We start from the raw sequence: 21,004 nt of genomic DNA on the forward strand, positions 1-21,004 counted from the left end.
TAAATACTATGTTACAACTAGTTAAAGAATTTATAAGTTTGATTCATCTATATACAAAAAAAACACTTTTAAAACTAATAAGAGATAGCTTCCTTGCTTTTGGGATCATATTTTCTGTCACAAAAAGTGCACCACTCCATATATCACTCTTTGTACTTAGTTGAAAAAATATGTTTAAGTTAAAAGTTTAATAATTAAATATTTTTCTAACCAATCATACATGATATGACACATAAAGTGGTACACCTTGTAAGCCAGAAGATGTCAAGGTTAAACTAGATCAAGCTAAAAAATCCAACTATAATTTCTGTATATTAAATTGTAGCACAAACCTACCTTAAGGAGGCTGTGGATCGTGGCAAGCCATCTCATATAACATTAAAAATAATTATTTAAAGTTTAATTATTTTTAATCTATTTAATATATATATATATATATATATATATATATATATATATATATATATATATATATATATATATATATATATTTTTAACACACTTGTTATGCCCAATTAAAATAAACATGTTAATCTAATACCTTAATTTTGAGTGAAGATATGATATTAAGTTCATTTATATGATTTTTAATATAACTCATTTATTAAATATTTCACTCATATTGGATTCTTATTTTCCAATACATTAGAATTTATGACTTCAATTTAATATATAAACCTGTGGACATTATTAAGAATAATATCATATTGTTTCAGTTTTTAATAATAATAGTATTGACTCAAATTGAAAAGAAACATAATATGAGATACTATAATGATGTTTCAGAATATTATTGTAATCTATAAATATTTATGTTATAAACATTACTTTTTTTTTTTTAACATAATATCAAAATGTATTATTTATTTTATATTATAAATTCATAGCATCATTATGTTGTAAAATAATCTTCACCTAAAAGCTTATTACCAAGTCAAAAGTCACAAAAAAGGAAAAGAAAAAAAATGGTAGCCTAATTGGATAAGCCTGAATGAAGTCTGGTTTAAAATAGTTTGCCGAATTGAGCTACAAAATCAGGATTTAATAAAAAAATATCTAATAAAATATTCAGACTCTATGAATTTTTTGGATTTGGCCGACTAACTCAGCCCACCCATTTTGATAAGTATAATTCAAATTCATAAAAGTAAAAGAAATTTGTGTAACTAATTTTCATCTAAGATGTCAAAATAGTGAAATTTATATGGGAATTGAGAGTAGTGAATAAAAGTTAGCCAATATTTTATAGGTTTTTTTAATGTGTACTGGAAATGTTTATTGGGAAGATGTACATTCAATACCCTAATAATCTAAAGTTTGTACTTTCTAATGTAATTATTATATGTTTAAATTCCTTAACTAAGATCTTTAAGGCATGATTGATATGACCCTAAAACAATTTATATATTTCTCTAACCAAAGGGGATATCACCTATGCACAAGAAACTTAAATGTTCATCTCCATACTTACATTCTAAAAATATATGTATACATATCCTCATACTCACATTCTAAAAATGTACATTGCATCACTTACCAATTTCTTATGTTCTACGGTTATATTTTTAGTCAGATAGATTAATTAGCCATCATATGGCAATGAAGACATTTTTGGAACAACTTTGTTACAATATATACTAAAACATGTCCGTTGATTTCACTTTCATATTATTTCCCTTTCGTTTTTCCAAGAGAACATTTTTGTTTTGGTGTTCCAATCCTTTTGTGACAAGAACTTTTATATACAAGTGTTATTTTCTTTTTGTTTTCCTTTTCCTTCAAGAAGAATTCGGCTCCCCTTGTCAAATGGGAAGAAGAGAATAAAAGAAGATTTAAGAGTGAATAATGTCTCTATACTTTTATTGAAGATAAGCCAAAAACGAAAAATGATAAATTGCAATGTGTTCTTGAATGAAATGATAAGCCATATAAGTAACCTATGGAAACTAAGATGCAGGATTCTCGGTCAGGTTGCACACACACACAAGTTGGGGCATTTGATGAGGCCTCTGCTATGTTGTTCTCTAATAGTGTGGCAATCTAGGTCGATGTGTTTGGTCCTCTCATGAAAAACTGGATTGGAGGCAATGTGTAGGGCAGATTGGTTGTCACAATAAGGGATTGGTGTTTGTGATGGCTGATGATTCGGGTCTGATAAGATATAGTTGATCCATTTGATTTCACATATGGTTAGGGCTAATGCTCTATATTCGGCTTCACAAGAGCTCCTAGATATTGTCTTCTGCTTCTTGGATTTCCAGGAGATCATGGATTTGCCTAAGTAGATGCAATACCCTGAAACATATCTTCTTGTATCAGGGCATGATGCTCAATTATTGTCACTATAGGCTTTAATGTGTAAGGTGAAGGATGTTGAGTGGAATAGTCCTAGAGCAGGTGTTCCCTTGATTTATTTGATCACTCTGATGGTAGCAGCATGATGCATGGTGGTTGGTTTAGCCATGAACTGGGCTAGTTGGTTGACAACAAAGGAAATGTCTAGCCTGGTATTTGTGAGGTAGATTAATCTAGCAATCATTCTTCTGTAGGCAGGAGCATCCTTGTAAGGTGTGCTTGAATCCTAAGATAGATGAGTGCCATGTATCATTGGAGTTGGGGCTGGTTTGCCGCCTAAAAGACATGCATCAGAAACAATTTCTAGGCATATTTTCTTTGATTTATGGAGATGCCCTTGTTAGTTCTAGAAATTTTGAAACTAAGAAAATATCTAAGTGATCCTAGATCTTTGACTTGAAAGGTTTTGTGAAGAAGTTGTTTGACCTAATGTAATTCAATAGTGTTATTGCCAATTAGGATTATATCATCAACATATACAAGTAAAATAGTCATAGACTTATCTGGAAAATGTTTGATGAAGAGAGAATGGTCACTCCATGATTGAGAGTAACCTACTTTGATGAGGAGGTTGGATAGTTTTGTGAACCATTGCATTCCTGCTTGTTTGAGTCCATAAATGGGACTTTTGTAACTTGTATACCTTGTTTTGTAGGGTAGTAACCAATCTAGGAGGGAGTGTCATGTATATATCCTCTATGAGGTCGCCATGTAAAAATGTATTATTGACATCCAATTGTATAAGAGTCCAATTAAAAATAGATGCAAGAGATAAAAGCAACCCAACAGTGCTAATTTTAATCACAAATGAGAAGGTGTCTAAGTAATCTATGCTTTTTTTGTTGTTGAAGCCTTTGGCAACTAAACGAGCCTTATGTCTATCTATAGTTCCATTGGGTTTGTGTTTGATCTTGAAGACCCATTTGCAGCCTATGGGTGTTTTGTCTTGTGGTAGGTCAGTGATGAGCCAAGTATCATTGGCTTGTAAACCTGTTAATTCGAGGTTGATGGCTTCTCTCCAGTGAGGTTGTTGAATGGCTTGTTTGTAAGTTTTGGGTTCTATGTGAGTGGATATGTTTAAGGCATGTGATTTGTATGACGGAGTTAGTTTGTTGTAGGACAGGTATGAGGAGATGGGATATTTGGTTGAAGGTGAGTTAATATTTTTGAGGAGAGCACAATGGTAATCTTTTAAGTAGGATGGTGAATTGGAAGTTCTAGTAGTTCTTCTAGGTGGAGTTGGGATTGGTGGATCAGCCAGGTTGTTGTTGGAGGGAGTATGGTGTGAAGGGGAGGGAGAGGAAGGGGGAATAGGTTGATGTTGGAAGATGTCTTCATAAATTAGGGGATTAGTGGTTGGGTTAATGGGAAGAGGGTGTGTATGATGTTGGTTGTGTTAGATTGGCCTTTGTATGGGAAGAGAAGTTCATAGAAAATGACATCTCTGCTCACTTCTAGGGATCTGGAGTTGAGGTGTAGGACTATGAAGCCTTTTATTCCTTCTTTGTATCCTAAGAAAACACATTTGTTGGCTCTTGGGTCAAGCTTGCTTCTATTGTGAGCTAGGATGCTAGTGAAACAAAGAGTCAAAAACCTTTAAGTGGTTTAATTGAGGTTTCTTGTTGTATAGTATTTCATGAGGGGAATGGTTTTTCAGGACAGGTGTAGGAAGTAAGTTGATGATGTATGATGCATGTCTTATATCATAGGGTCGATATGGTTTAGGAACTTGGCTTTGAATGAGAAGGATTCTAGCTGCATTCAACAAGTGTTGGTGTTTTCTTTCCACTATACTATTTTGCTGAGGGGTGTATCTGCAAGAGGTTTGGTTTTTTATGCCTTTTGCTGAATAAAAGTTGGGCATGGAGAATTCTCCTCCATTATCACTCCTTATGGCTTTAACTTTTAAGGAAAATTGGGTCTCCACCATGATAATGAAGTCTTGTAAAGTTTTGGAAGCTTCTCCCTTAGATTTCAAACAAAAAATCTAAGTATATCTAGAGTGGTCATCTACAATAGTCAGAAAATATCTATCATTATGAACAAAAAAATGACAATTGGTCCCCAAATATCCACATGAATTAAGTCAAAGATTTGCAGAGAATGTGTGTCACTAATAGGAAAAGTTAATTTCTTCTTCTTAGCAAAATGACATGTATCACAGGGGTGTTTCATATTAAAATCAATGTAAGGAAAACTATTCTTAATAGTATACATACAAGATTCAGAGGCATGCGCCAGTCTAAGGTGTCATAGTATAGGAGAATCACTTTTAACAATATTAAGGGTATGTGTGGATTATCTAGAATCGTGCATGTTACTCTTCATGATATAAAGCTCATGTGATAAGCTAGCTATACCAATCATCGTCAAAGAATGTCTTTCCTGGATATTGCAAAAAGAATTCATCAAAAGTTAGGATATAAGATGATTGTGAGGTTAGTTTAGGTATAGAAAACAAATTATAATTGAAGCTATGTAGATATAACACATCTTTTAGTATTAAGTCTTGGTTTAATGGAATAGTGCCTAAGATTTGTGTGATGAGTTGAGAACCATTAGGCAGTTTAACATTTATTAGTTTAACATTTTTGAAAGATGTAAATAGAGATAGTGAAGAGGCAATATGATCAGTGGTACCACTGTCCATAATCCAATTAATACATTGACGCATGGGGTTAGGGGTACCTTTACTGCATTCACTATGTAGGGTTGGATCAGTGGTGCTGGCATAGAGGACATTTGATGTATCCCTTGCTGAAATTGTCCCAGATTGTTGGAGCATGCTAACAATGCCTTTGAATTGTTCTTGGCTTAAACCAAAAATTGTCTCATTGTTGTTGTTTTTATGCCCCCTATCTTGCTCAGTGTTGGTCATACAGAAACAATTAGCCTGTTTAGCTCTATTTGATGGAAAATTTGCAGGGAATCCATGGATCTTGTAACATGTCTCCACAATGTGACTAGTCCCTTTGCAATGAGTGTAAAATTTGCAGTGCTTGAAGATCTTGTTCATGTCCCTCTGTTGTTAGATCCATAATTGCCCCTGCTCGAGTTTGTTGAATTGGATGGTGTCCTTCCTGAATTGTATGTGTTATATCTCTCATTAGTAGGTGTTCTTCTAGAGAAGCCTCCCATTTTCCAGTTGATTCCTAGTGCCATTGCTTTTGATTCAGATTGCTAATCCTGTAGTTGGCCTTCTTGTTGAGTTACCAGTAATAGAACCTTAGTCATGTTGGGCAAAGGCTCAATTAGCATGATTTGAGATCTTGTGTTGTTGTTATTCTCATTGAGTCCTTTCAAAAATCTGATTATCATATCCTCCTCTCCATATCTTTTGAGATTGCACAAAGAGTTTCAATTGCATAGTATGTTACAAGGACAATTTGGAAAGAGCTTGAAGTTGTCTAATTCATCCTGTAGGGTTTTGAGTTCAGTGAAGTAATCTGACACACTCTTCTCACCTTGTTTGAGGGCAGTGACTGAGTCCTATAACTCTGCTATTCGAAACAGGTTGTCGTGAGAGAACCTTTCTTTAAGTTCTTGCCATATATCTTACACTTTGTCTATCCATAAGATGCTCTGACTAATTGAAAGAGAAATTGGCCTTACTATCCAAGATGTGACCATATTGTTGGCTTTCTCCCAAGCCTTGTAGATGGGATCTGTTTTAGGTGGCATCTGAATGGATCCATCAAGAAATCCTAGTTTTTGTTTAAATATTAAGATCATCTTCATGGATATGCACTATTAGTGGTAGTTCTTTCCATTGAGCAAGGGAGATACCAAAGTTGTTGTTGGGCTCTCAGACGGGTGTATATAGAATGGTGAGGTTGTATGGTCATTAGGATCAATATATTGGGTCATGGTTTATGTGTGATGATTATAAGAGGATAATGGTGGTTCACTCATTGAATGTAGCAGAGCTCTCTCTTTAAAGAGATCTATGATACCATAACAGAAAAGGAAGAAGGAAGAAGAATTCGGCTCCCCTTGTCAAGTGGGGAAGAAGAGAATGAAAGAAGATTCAAGAGTGAATAATGCCTCTATACTTTTATTGAAGATAAGCCAAAAATGAAAAAGGATAAATTGCAATGTGTTCTTGAATGAAATAATAAGCCATATAAGTAGTTTATGGAGACTAACTAACTCAAAACAGAATTAACTAACTTTCTAAATATGGAAAATGGGTGAGAAATGTAAGGTAACTTGTAGCTCAATTAATAGGGGTGTATGGGCCTAGTTGGCAATCTGATGCGCCAACTTGGTTGACTGATGCACCTTGGTGCACGTTGTTTGGTGCATCTGGATGTGTCTGTTGTGCCTTGGTGCGTGTTTGAGGCAGAGTTCTCAGTCAGGGTTAGGTTGGTGTGTCTCTAGTGCGTGACTGGTGCAGGATTCTTGGTCAGGTTGGTGCATCTCTGGTGCGTGGCTGATGCAGTTTTCTCGGTCATATTTGTGTGTATTCCTTGGTCAGGTTGTGTGTGTTGGTGCATGTCTGATGTGGTTTTCTCAGTCAACTTGGTTTGATCACTTTGTTGTGATGTTGGGCTGTTTGGCATGTATTGTGACATTTATGTTAATAAATGTGCACTCACTTTCTCCATATCGTATGTAACCAAAAAGGTGCTAATGTATTTAATTAAAAGCCTAAAACCTGTAATCACTTATCAATAATCAAGAATATATTTAATAACTTAACATGTCATATGATCAATTTTGTTAATGTTAATAAACTAGTGAAAGCAGGAGGACCAACATGTTTCTATGTTGCAAAAGTTGAGAATTAAAATGATAATTTAAATTTTTTGGATATTAACTTAATAACGTCGAAAAACTTAAGGAACTGAAATAGATAGTTATTTTAATTTATAAAATGTAGTGTTTTTACATTAAGATACCTTTGACAAAATATTTACTATATGTATTTTTTTCTCTTGAACCTCTCCTTCCATTGATTTCGGATCATTCCCTGCTATAGCCTATAAGTGATGTAAGCGATATATGTATATTTATTTTCTTAAATTTTCTAAGAACGGTATATCGAAGTTAAACGTAAGGATTAAGATGTTATGCCTCCTCTTCAAAAAAGAAGAAGAAATTGTTATGTCCATCAATCATATCGAGGAGTCTTAACAAATTAACAGTAAACATGAAGTTGTAAATTTAGATGGATTTGGTTGCACTATCACACCACACATGAGTTTCACCTTTGGTTGGTTTTAATGAATAGACTTCAATGCTCAATATTATTATCTCATTTTCCATAAATGAGAAATAATTATCTCATTAAAAATAAATAATTAGCTTCCAATAAAATGAGATGATAATTTCCTTAAAACTAAAAGAGAAAAAAGCCGTACACAAGAATTTTTACATTGTTAATACATTATCTATTATTCATATTTAACTATCATTCGATCTTCAAAAAAATTAAAACAAATTAATTGTAAACAATGTAATAATCATATATAAATTTTGAGTAAATTACACTGACACCCATGAGTTTTAGTGAAATTACACAAACTACCCCTCACTTCTTTAAGTTAAACAAAATATGATATATTGTAGAGACAAGTCCAAATAATATATGAGTTAATATTTCTTTATTATTTTTGGTTCGTTACACTATATTATAAGAGCGACTTAAACATTATTTCTTTAGAATGATTGACATTTTGTAACAAAAAATAATAAAGATACATTGATTTGTATATTATTTAGAATTGTCTACACAATATGTAATGTTTTGTTTAACTTAATTACATTTATCATATTTTTTGTTTAAAAGATTACACTTATTTCTTTCTTATGCAGGGGTGATCAGTATAATGAAAGTATAAAACTATAAGAGGTATGTATAGGTGTGTAGAAATGTGAGAGATGATTTGTATAATTTCACTAAAACTCAGGAGTGTAAATGTATTTACTCGTAAGTTTTTATATGGATGATGTATAAACATTACATACTTTCAACCTCAAGGTTACTAAGAGACAAACTCATTCAAAGGCACGTGTGATATACTCATAGCAATCCGCGTGCGCGTTCCACCCTCGACCAAATACACGTGCTCTTGTTTCCTTTTATTTCCATCTCAGACTCATCTTCCAACTACAATTTGAACCTATATTTTTATATATGGAAAAAATATATATATACTAATAGTGTAAGATATTTTTATACTTATTGTATTATTTATCATTTATTTTAAATTATTATTAACTCTAGAATAAAAGTAATATAAATAAATGGCAGATTACATATGACTATGTATAAATTTTTACATTGTGGATATACTCTTTATAAATATACATATATTTATATATACCCACAAAAGCATGCCATCATCATAAATTTCTCACTCTAAATCTGTTTCTTTGATCTGTGAAACCAAGTGGCAACATCGCGTACTTTCTTATCTTTAAAGCATTTTCATAAATTAAAACTTAAAAGCTGATCCTTTCCACTTTTTAAAGCTTCACAGTACTATGCCACATATGTATAACCGTTACATTATTAAAACTGAAAAGAGATATCTTATATTGAAAAATAATACTTAATACTTTACGTAAAAGTGTTAAGCTTATTTTTTTCAATATTATTTTTATATTATTAAATAATATATTTAGGACACTTTATAGCCACTCTTGTGTCAGAAATAGATGTCCAAGACCACGAGTGTAAGCTGGCGGCATATACTAGAAAATTAGAAATACCAATTCCTATGAAAAGTTTCTCTGGAAAATATGCTTTTGTCCCATAAAATATCATACTTTTCAGTTTTGATCCTTTTCAAATGTTTATGCTAATTTTGGACTCTTAACGTTATTGCTTTTCAATTATATTTTTAAGTTTCCAAGTATTGTTAAATACTAAGTAGCAAGTGCAGTCACACTCACACCATGGCTTTCTTTACTAAGTAGAACCTACTGTAAAATCAACTTATAATTTTTCTTATCCACAAGAAAATAACTAAATTAGTCATTAATATATAAGAAAATATCAGCTTACAGCACATGTTTTCTTCATTTGTGTGTAAGAAAATTTGTACCAAACTTATCATTATTCATCTCTCATTAACGACTAACCATCCCAATACACAGTTTTAAACATACAATTTATACACCAAAGTTATATAACACCGACTGAATAGTTATCCATGTCATTTAATAAGTTTGACATCTTATATGCAATTTTAAGTAAATGTCTCACAAGCATGGTTATGAAACTGTATAATCAGTTTTTATATAAGTACGGTACATCAATTCTATTAATCTTGCAATGATATCACTGAAAATCTGTCAAAACTAGTTATATGGATATGTTTTCATTTAAAACGTACTAGTCACAATAGTCAATTTTCATTTAAGATTATATTTTTATCAAAATGTTGTAACTTTTACCAAAATGTTGTTATGAAAGATGAAACGCAATCCCTACTTTTGTTTATACTTCTAAACATGATCTAACACTAAGTCACACATGTTTTAAGAAACAGTATAAATAAAAATATTTATCACATTCTCTAATACTTTTTAATATATATATTACTATAATATATATGTAAATTGATCAATGTGATTTAATTAATTAGTGAATCACTACTATACCACCTACAGTATTTTTTTTAATTAATACGATAACAAATAACTAGACAGTAGCAAAAAACTCTCCTGTACTTGTTGCAACAAAATTAGATGCCGTAATAGAAAGAGGACCTGTATAGACCAACGAATAATTTACTACACGTCTGTTTGCGAGTTGAATTTTGGAAGAGTATAAATGGAAAGAGAAGGTTTGGGAGCCAAAACTCAACTAGCAAACAGACTCTAAATAGGTTCCTACAAACAAACTACCTCCTACACTTGGTTGGTGAAGTTGGCCAAAACACTTGTGAACTAGTGGAGAATTGGGCAATTAGAGCCTCTTCAATCTCAACCCCCTTACTGTAAGCAATAGTCTTCTGAAATCGACACAGGTAATTGTATCATGTAATTCACGCTCCAACAAAGCACATCAAGGGCTTCAAACACAGACACAGATTTTTTTTAATCAACCAAAAAAACTGATACACGTGACATTTGAAGTATAATTTAGTAATACTATAGAATTACAGTAACTATGGTGCAACTATAATCATATACTACAGTTGTTGCAACATCATGGAGACTGTGATATGAAGGGTTAAACACCATCATGTTAATGCCGCAAGGATACTATACATTGACACTAAGAAAACTGCCAAGCTGAAAGTCCTTGAGCCGAGCCCCAATTCGTCGTCCCATCCACCAACCCAGTCTCTCAGTATAGGATTGCAATGAGTCAAATCTTTCAAAGCATGTTATCCATGCAATCTTCCAAAGGTCCATAATAAATTTTGCATTCACTTTACATCACAAGTTTTGAACGATAATGTGAAGGAAAAAATAAGGCAAGCATTCACCTTGAAAGGGATTAATTCCTTAACCAAAAAGGTGAGGAGATACTCTTGGTAGTACCAAAAAAACATTCACCTTGAAACAGCAAAGGCAAAGGTAGTTAAAAAGCAAGAATGCCTATTGCAACATACAAAAATACACGACTAGTGGGAAATGTGAAGCAAGATTCTATGGACTCATCAGAAACTGGATTGGGTTTAACATATTGAGAGCCATAGTAAGAAATGTTAGACAGGATAAAAAGAAAAATATATATCTGTGTACACAAAGGGCGACCAGCTGCATAAAGCTTTCACCAAATCGTATACGGGACACAATCTTACCCACAAGCAAAAGAACAACCTCTAGGTCATAGAAAACAATGTATTACACCAAGGCTTTTCCCTCCAGAAAAATAGAAACATTAGTACAATATATTTTCAACGACAACTATGCAGTACCACAAGATGAACAAATTACAGAGTAAGAATTAGTCAGGGATCCAATTAAAAGACACCCATAAGCAGTTCATACAAGGACCAATAAAAAAAATCAGTTCATACAAGGGACTTTTACCTCAGCCTATGAATGTCCCGTGATGAATTGGAATTAAAATTTCTTGGGACAGAAGGTAAATCAAGTTTATCTCGAGTAATCGAATTAAGAACACTCTGCTAGAGCTTATATTTTCTACTATCAATCTACACAAAGCAAGCATGCATAATTAATCAATTCTTTTTATTTTGGAGGGAAGGAAAAAACGACGAAGGGGTGGGATAGGGGAAGTGATGGTTATATACCAAAGAAAGCTATCATTGAGGAGTCTGAGCCTACTTAGTACTTAATGACCACTAAGTATGACAACACACTGACTTTTAAACTAAAAACTATGAAGACAAAATAGAAAAAATAAACTGCAACTTACTTTCCCGTCCTTGAAAGCAACCTATTTATTTGATCCGAATCAGCTACCAAGACCCATTACCACATACAGAGCCAACTTTGTCTATTACTTAAGAAGGTTCTAAACAACAACAACAATCAAGCCTCAATCGTACTAGCCGGGCTCGGCTGCAAGGTTACAATGTCATAATACTCTATCATAAATCATGTTCATTGACAAAACATATATCTATGAATCTTCCTAATTGTTTGGCCCATGGTTAGTCTTTGCCTCCCTCTTCCTCAAGGACTTGGACTAATCTCTATTTGATCTACTCTCCTTATTAGGGTTTCTTCTAGTCTTCTCCACACATGTCTAAACCAGCAAAAACAAGATTATATTATTTTTTCTACAATAGGAGTTACTTCAACTTTCTCCCTGATGCATTCATTTCTAATAATATTGTCTAGTGTGTCTACTCATCCAACACAACATTCTTATCTCATATAAACCAGCATTCATTTCTAATAATATTGTCTAGATAAAGTTTATTATCATGTTGACATTTTACCGCTCAATATTTAGTCTTATATAACATTACAAGTCTTATAGTTTTGCTATAAAACATCCTCTTAAGCTTGAAAGGTGCACTTTTATCACATGACACCTGAAATATTCCACTATTTCACCCAACTCGCTTGAACCATATGGTTTATATCTCCGTCAATTTCTTTATCGTCTTGTATGATTGACCCAAAATACTTAAACCTAGTAATTTATAATATAATAAGATCCTCAACATGTACCATCTACATTAGGGTTAGTTCATATCTTGCTAAATTTACACTCCATATACTTCACCTGACTCTGACTTATACAAAAGGAATGTGCTTCTAAAGTTTGTCTCCACATTTCTAACTTGTCATTTAATTCCTCGAGTCTCTCACTAAGATAATATTACCCGCAAAAAATATGCATTGTGGCACTAATTCTTGAATATGCTCAGTGAGCACATCCAATACCAACGTAAGAAATTAAGGGCTCAATATTGACCCTTGGTGTAGTCCTATGACAATAGGAAAATCTTTTAAGACTTCATATTCTCACACTGGTTTTGACCCAACCATACATATCCTTAATTAATAATTACTCAAATGTAGACAATTCAAATATCTTTCTTCTCTAGAGCTTTCTACACAAAAAAAAACATGTTAACTTGTAAACATTTGGTTTGATGTAACATAAACGCAACAAGGTGCAAGTTTGGAAAGGATGCAATCCATGCAAAAGTCATGAAAACAGTGTTGCCTTCAAAACATTTTACCCTAGGGTTATTTTTTACAGTATCCTCTGAGTTTTGTAATTACATGCTCCATATTCTAGTCACCATTGATTTATTAATTAGAAAATTTAATAGTTGAGATTCAACAACAATCAAACCTTAGTTCCACGAGGTGGAATCAACCACATGGATCAAACGATGTCATAATGTTTTATCATATATTATATCCATTGACAAAGCATTGATCTCTAAATTTTTTCCTAATAGTTTCATGTATAATTTTTCTCAGCCTCTCTCTGTCTCTAAAAAATGAGAGTGTTCATTAATGATCGAGATTGAAAGATGAAAATGAGGGGAAATGACAACTGAACCTTTATTATCAGCCAACCCCAACCTGCCCACCATCTTCTCCAACAACTGGAGACAGTCGCCATCACCTCCATCCACCACCGCCAAACAAGCGGCACTTCACTTCCTAGAACTTCAAATAGCGACCAAATCTGGCCTCTCCACAATGCAGCGCACCGTGCGAGACCCACACAACCAGGTGCAGATCCAGCCCCACCAACCACACAACCATTGCAGTCTACACTCCGCAATTCTGCAGATCCAACCCCACCACTACTGCATCAAAACGACGTAGAAAGAATAGATTATTTGATGGGTTCAGGCTTTAGATTATGTGGAGCTCCAGTTTAATGGATTTTCAGAGTCAACCATGGAGCAGAGAACTCATGAGTTGTGACGGTTCTGCCATGGCTTGATCTACAGTTGTCGACGACAGTGGCCCTCCTCTTCTTGCAGAGGACATTGGTGTTAGAAGATGAAGGATCTGTGGCAGCACTGAGTGGCTGTGGGAATTGATCCATCACAAACACTGGTGGAGATGGCGGTGGCAGGTGCTGACATCGATGGGTAGAGTGGTGCCACATTGGAGGTGGTGTAGGTTGTGAGAGGAGCTTGGTTAGAGATAGAAAATGAGAACAAGATTGAAATTATATAAAAGTACAATATAATTTTCTCATAAAAATTTAGATGCTCCCTTTGACAAGGGGGAGCAGCAAAGTACAAGCTTAACAGCTTTAAAACTGCACCAGCATCCATTTAAGGGTAAAGATTTTGTTTCTAATCAATGGAGTCCTTTCAGAAAAGATAAGATAGGGTGGAAGGAGAAGAGGAACTTAATCGACAACAGAAAAAATACAGCATAAAATTATGGTTGTAAGCAGAAAATATGATCAAGAAAATAGCACTTGCAACATATCACAAAAGTCATTTTTAAATAAGCATGACTATGACAAAAGTAAGCGGAAATTCATGATGAAAATGGAAAATGAGGAGAAGAAGAAAGGTTGTCTGCCATATTTTTAGCTTTTACATTGTTGTGTGGTTGTAGTTGCACCACATTCATACAAGCAACTACAACGTCTAAAAGGATTTCTCAAAATGTGGAAATTTAGAAAACAGGATGAAGTCTAATTTTATATGGAAAGCATTTGTTTCTTTGGTTTTTTATTTAGACTGATTCCACTATTGGTGCATGTTTATAAAAGGGTAGCTGTCAAACATGCAAGATAACTGTATAAAAATATGTAGGTATACTTTTTAACACAAGTACAAGAAAGGAAAGAAAAACTTGACATATTGGTCTCAAACCAATTTTTTCAAGTGATAACATGTCAAATAGTAATAAGCATATCATGCAAATTTCATTTCAATGATTCTATGCTCTAGAATAAAGGAAATATGAAGTACATGAGAAATAAAACTGAGGGAAAACAGTCTCCGGTATCCAATAGCCCATATAAAACACTATGGAACAGTTCTTGAAATATCAAGTTCAAGCACAGTGGTCGACACAAACAAATTTCAAAACACAATAAGCAGAGCATCTTAGGCTCATCATAGTACAGATAAAACTAAAATTCAGAGTACTAAAATAGTTCCATAAGACTTATAAAAGTCAAAATACTACAATATTTTGAAATGAAAGCAAAGAGGAAAAGTTAGTAGCGAAAATATAACCCCATTTCTTAATTAAAATATTCTGATCATTGTAGTAAGAAACATTTCATTATAAATACGGCAATTGCATCAGCTCCTTAAACTTCAGAAGAATCAACAGGCCGGTAATAAAAGACTGGTGCACTTATGTGGAATCTGCAAAATCAATAAAATAGCATGAAAAGCAACTTCAAAGCGAGAAATACGGAAAGAAAGGGTTCAAAAACCTAGTTTTAGATAAATTGGTTGTTACTAAAAGTAAAATGCCGAGCTTAAAATAGTTTCATATTTTAACATGCTAAGAACATAAATTATTGTTTTATAAAAGCTACTTTATAAAATAAAAAACTATATTTTAAAAATTAGACAACCCTGACCAACTAAATATAGGGTGAAGTAAATACTGTGCTCAAGTGAGAAGAAACCAAGAATGATAATTTGTCAAAAAATTAGCTCAAAATAAAAGCATTTTAAAAAAGGCTGAGGTTAACAAATGAGTGAAACTTGATGCGCTCCTCAATGCATATGATATAGCCTTGCAACATTCCTTGTTTCACTTGCTTTCAGAATTCTAAGTGTAAATAACCCAAATCCCTTATATTTCTCACGAAATTAACAACAGCAACTCCAAGAAGATTAGGCACGAGCCTCCTATGCAGCAGCCCATAATTCCATATACAAGGGACTAAACTAATTAGTTTTTGTCAATCTCTCATAAGTTAAGACTATCACCTGCCTCAATTGCAAACAAATATCCTAAACATGCCTAAAAATTTGCCTGCACTTTGTTGTTATAATCAAATTCAAAATTCATAATTAAGTTATAACAAAAAAACATATTTCTTATATATAATCTATCTATTCGTGTGTCTCTTCTTTTGATATATATTTTAGCTAGGTCTTCTTTTGATATTTGATTTAAAATAAAAAAGTAACAAACTTACATACTATAAAGAAAAAACAATCAAAAAATATATCATGCAATTTGTAATGTAGAATGTAACTGTCCTGCATAACAATCACGAGATATACTAAGCAACATGAATGCTTAATCATAAAATGGTTCACTCCAATCCAATGGGAAATAAAAAGTGCCATATGCAGAAAACAGTAACTAGTTAGGCTAGGTTTGACTTCAGGCTTAGGGTGTAAAAGCCAGGCAGCAGGCATATATAAACAAAACAAAAAATAGGAATTTAACATACAAAACATATTAACAAGCCCATAACAGCTTGATGAGGGAGCAGATACTGCTGATGAGTTAGAACTTATATAGAAATCTCTATCCAAGTATGAATGCACACACATTTGCCTATGTTGCTTTCTAAAATAACTACATTATTATATAACATTGCATCACATTTCTGAGTAGCCCACATTTACACTCTCATTGATCACCCAAATTCCGAAGTCATAAGTCATAACTAATAATATTTCCATCTTGACAGTCTAACATAAGTGTTTGGTTCTCTCTCTCTCTCTCTCTGGTGACACTGGTACAAACAACTAAACTCCAATCAACAAATATGAAAACACAATAAAACATTATGTTCCCGACACACCAATATATATTCTAGAGCACAACAAGTGCAGGCAAAGAAAGTGTTACTTAGCAGGGGGAAAAGCAAAAGCAAGTAAATAATCTGACTCCATGTTCTTATTTGACACACTAAGTACTAAAATCACTCAAATGAAACAAGAAAAACTACCTTACTTTACTTTCTCCAAAACATTCCTTCTTTCTCATCACAAGTAAAAGAAACACAAACACATATATATATAGCACACACATTTATATAGCACTCAAAGGATAGAAAAGCAAACTAAAGAGTAAATGGGTGGCCTGGTGCAGGAGGCTCCTGCCCAGTGGGATTTAGGGCTGGGAGATGTAAGCGGTCATACCTTGTTGTTTCCAGTATTTGAACTCGTGACCTCTAAGCAATAACCTTACCATTGCATTGAGGCTCACCCTTAGAAAAGCAAACTAAATAGTAAAAGAATAAAATTATATGACAAAAATGAATACACCATACCGGCATATCGGCCACTCCTACTGCTGCCCCATGTAATGGGCAATACCCCCATATTGCCCAACACCAGGTTGCCCTCTTCCAGAACCACCCTGCCCTATTTGATGCTGGTTCGTCGGATATGCAATCTGATTCCCATATCCTCCAATAACACCCTGGGTTATACTCGGCTGGGCAGTGTAACCAGCCTGCACCCCATGCCCCACAGCCGGAACAGCAGGATTAACCACCGCATTCGGTCCTAGACTCCCCAACAAATTAGTCAGCCCTAATGTAGCACCCTGTGATGCAAGCAAAGAGGCCAGTGCCTGTCCAAGAGCCGGATTCAGTGCCTGTCCAAGAGCCGGATTCAGTGCCTGCGCAGCCGCAACTGTTCCCTGATTAAACCCGATCCCTGGCCCCGCTGGAGCCATCAAGTGACCCGGTGTAGCGGCAGCTGCACTGCTACCAACACCACCAACCCCAACACCAGCAATAAACCCAGCATTCTCACTCCTCTGAAATTGCACCCCCCGAGTATTCCCTTGTGGTGGTTGTTGCAACCTCCCTGGCTTAGGGCCATCAATCGCTCTCTGACAATGCAAAATATGCCCCTCAAAATCCTTATGCGGCTCCAACAATGCACCTTTCGCACTCTCCGCACTCTTATACACGAATAAGCAAAACCCTTTCGGTTTTCCAGTGACCTTATCAAGCCCCAATGGCCCTTCCTCAATCTCACCATACTTCGAAAAAAACACACGCAGCCTCTTCGGGTCCAATTCTGCCCCAACATTACTCACATAGATCTTCCTCTGCGTGTACTCCGAACCCACAGGAGCGGAAACCGTCTGTGGCACCACCAACGGAGCAGCAACAGAAGCCGCAACAGTCTGCTGCTGAGCTGGCCCAATTGACGCCAGCTGGCAAGCAGTCATCCGATTACCAATCTTCTTCTGCGGCTGCTTCAGCGCCTCACGCGCTGCACGGCGCGTCTTAAACAAAATAAACCCATACCCCTTAGATTTCCCAGTAACCTTATCGGAAACCGCCTTGCAATCTTCAATCTCGCCATACTGACGGAACGTGCTGATTAACGTTTCGGCGGTGGAATCCCATCCGAGACCATGCACGAAGATTTTCCTGTGCGCCGCATCAGCATCAGCCATCCTGCGGATCCGATCAGCTACATCGCGGTGCTTAATCGCCGCTTCGGAAAGTAGAGTAAGAATCTGATCCTTCGTTAATGGTTCTAGAAGCTTCTCGATAGGATCATCATCAGGTTCATGTTGTTGTTCTTGTTCTTGATCTTCTTCTTCTTCTTCTTCTTCATCTTCTTCATCTTCTTCTTCTTGTGGATCTTCTTCTTCTTCTTCTTCCTCTTCTACTTCAACTTCAACTTCTTCTTCAACTTCCTCATATTCTTCTTCTTCTTCTTCGGGTTCTACTAGTGGTTGGTGTTGTTGTTGTTGCTTGAGTGGGGGTTCGAATGATTGGGTGGATTTGGGTGCGAGTTTTCGCTTCCGAGCCATGGGGAATGGTTGGAAGTGGAAGAAACTTTTAGGGTTTCAGTGTTTCAGAATTTGATTGGGATCGCAGTCACTCGTGTCTGGAACCGGATATTTTTTTATTTATATGATGGTTTTTTAGATTTTCATTATTTTAGAGAATACAATCAATAAAAATATTTTGTTTTCAAATAAAAATATATTTCTCGTACAAAATCAATATAAGGATTCAAAATATGCTTTTGTTTTATCTTTGAGATGATTGTATTCACATGAATACTCTCACTTTTAAATTATCTCATGTACTAGGTTAATGTACTCAAACTAAAATTTTAAAAAGAATCATCTTTAGTATAACAAAGGCAATTGTTGTTTTTGTAATTATATTGAAGGATAAAAATATCATATTATTATACTTAAATGATAAAAATGTCACATCTTCTATTTTTATATTATTTTTTATATATTTGCAATTTTGTATCTTCACTATTGAAGATAATCCTAACTCTAATTAGGAGATTAGAAAAACTATTTCAAATTTTTAAATTTTAAGTGTCTAATAAAATAAAACATTTTTATATGCCAAGTTTTTATGGCCGATAATCATGGAAACGAAAGGGAATAAGATAATAGAAAAAAACTTGTTTGAGAATTCAAAAATAAATTGAAGGAAAGGAAAAAAAAAATTAAATAAATAGTTTTTCATACATCCAAAAATAGAATTACATCACTTTTATCCACAATAATAACTTTTATATGTTAAATACTAATTTATTGGCTCACTGTTACATCAATACTAACATATGGGTGGCATGTGAGAATAGAATCTAAAAACAGAAAGGCAAGTTGGATTTTTCTATAACTTTTATTTTTCCTCCATAATATAAGGAAAAATTCACTTTCAATTCAACCTTCATATTCTAACCTTCCTTGCCCAAAATATAAAAAGTGTAGGAAAAATTCACTTTCAATTTCCTTTAGGGTCTAATTGCGAGTTGGATTTTGGAAGAAGATGAAAATAAATATGAGGCTTGTGAGTTATCTTATAAGTATATTTCAAGACTCTTAAGTCTTCCATTTCTCTTCTTTATATCTAAAATTCAACCTACAAACAGCCTCTTCAACTTTTCCTTACAAACATGCTTTCAGTATTCCAAATCTTGCTAGTTGACCTATAGATTTATTGATACCCTATAATAAGGCAAGCCTACAAAACTCTTATAAAGCTCTCATCTCTTTTGGGATGGAGATTCTCCACTCTCTTTTGTTGAAGCGGAAGACACATAGAGAAATTTAAATAGAAAAAATGACACTGAGAAATTAACGTGGTTCAGCAATTTGCCTACGCCCACGGTTGAAGAGCAACAATGATATTATCACTATGATAAAAGAGAATTACAAGTTCACTCAAGTGTTTCACCCACTTCCCAAAACCCAAGTACACCCAATATCACTCTCACTCACTTATATCTTAAACACTAAAATATTCCTCACAATATTAGAACAAGAGAAGAAGAGAGAATATGCACTAAGGCTAGAATATTGGTGTGTCTTACAATGGCTTGAAGCATTCCTATTTATAGCCAAAGCCTTGAGGATTGTATGGCAAAAAACAAAGATGCTTCCCCACAACCTCTTCTTCTCATTGGCTACAAGCCAATATTTAATAAATTATTTCACTTCTTCCCGCATATCCAATGTGAGACTTCACACTTGAATAAACCCAACAATCTCCCCCTAAAGTGTGGGTACCACACACTTTCCGGTCCCCCTTGAGTTCACCATGTCTCAGCCGAACCATCGGCTCTGATACCACTTGTTGGACCAGACTGCGACCGGGGAGCCTCCAACCGGGAAGCCTTCAACCACTGGGGAGTTCCATTGTTACATGGGTATGGGAAGAGTGAAGAGTCACAAGTGAGACACCACGTCTTGAACCAAAACTTTAAGGCATTAGTTCCATGGGTCTTTCCTTCTTATAAACTCTTTCACTCCTTCCCGCATATCCAATGTGAGACTTCACACTTGAATAAACCCAACATCTTTTACAAGTAACCTTCTTGTTGTGATGAAAAAAACACCTAGACTTGTGCAAGTTACAACTAAAATTGAAGAATACAATTTCACTTTCAAGTCTCAAATCAAATATTTTGTGTGATTTTCGAAAATTAGGCTTTTCTCTAAATTGAGTTTCTATTTTTTTTCCTTCAAAATTGTTGATATTAATTTAGAATTTTAATATATTATATTCGATCTTGTGTGAATCAAACAACTTTTTAAAAATAATTATTTTATCTTATTCTACACCGATAAATTAATTAACATTATTGTTTAATCAATTATATGTTGAACTTACGTCGTCAATCAAGACATTTATTAATTGACTACCTTGATATAAAAATATTTCCCTAACAACACAAGCAAATAATTAAATGTTATAATTGAATGTCATCCTTAATTGGATATTTAGTTGATTACTCAAAGAAAAAAACTCAATAAAATTTATGTATTTCATTCTAAAACATTTGCTACCCAAAGAAATTGA

General features: G+C 34.2%; 1 protein-coding gene and 1 long non-coding RNA gene across 2 annotated transcripts; both read right to left on the reverse strand.

The window, feature by feature from the left end:
- Positions 85 to 19,965, reverse strand: LOC109358427. Its single transcript, XR_002108964.1, has 4 exons — positions 19,954 to 19,965; positions 10,206 to 11,442; positions 5,320 to 5,325; positions 85 to 96 (listed from the first exon to the last, which is right to left on the reverse strand). It is a non-coding gene; the product is annotated as an uncharacterized LOC109358427 (long non-coding RNA).
- Positions 14,708 to 18,570, reverse strand: LOC109358426 (UBP1-associated protein 2A-like). Its single transcript, XM_019602634.1, has 2 exons — positions 16,976 to 18,570; positions 14,708 to 15,098 (listed from the first exon to the last, which is right to left on the reverse strand). Exon 1 carries the CDS (start codon positions 18,481 to 18,483, stop codon positions 16,993 to 16,995), a length of 1,491 nt encoding a protein of 496 aa, XP_019458179.1. The 5' UTR covers positions 18,484 to 18,570; the 3' UTR covers positions 14,708 to 15,098; positions 16,976 to 16,992.

Source organism: Lupinus angustifolius, chromosome LG10 (genome assembly GCF_001865875.1).
Source record: "Lupinus angustifolius cultivar Tanjil chromosome LG10, LupAngTanjil_v1.0, whole genome shotgun sequence".
Taxonomy (NCBI): Eukaryota; Viridiplantae; Streptophyta; class Magnoliopsida; order Fabales; family Fabaceae; genus Lupinus; species Lupinus angustifolius.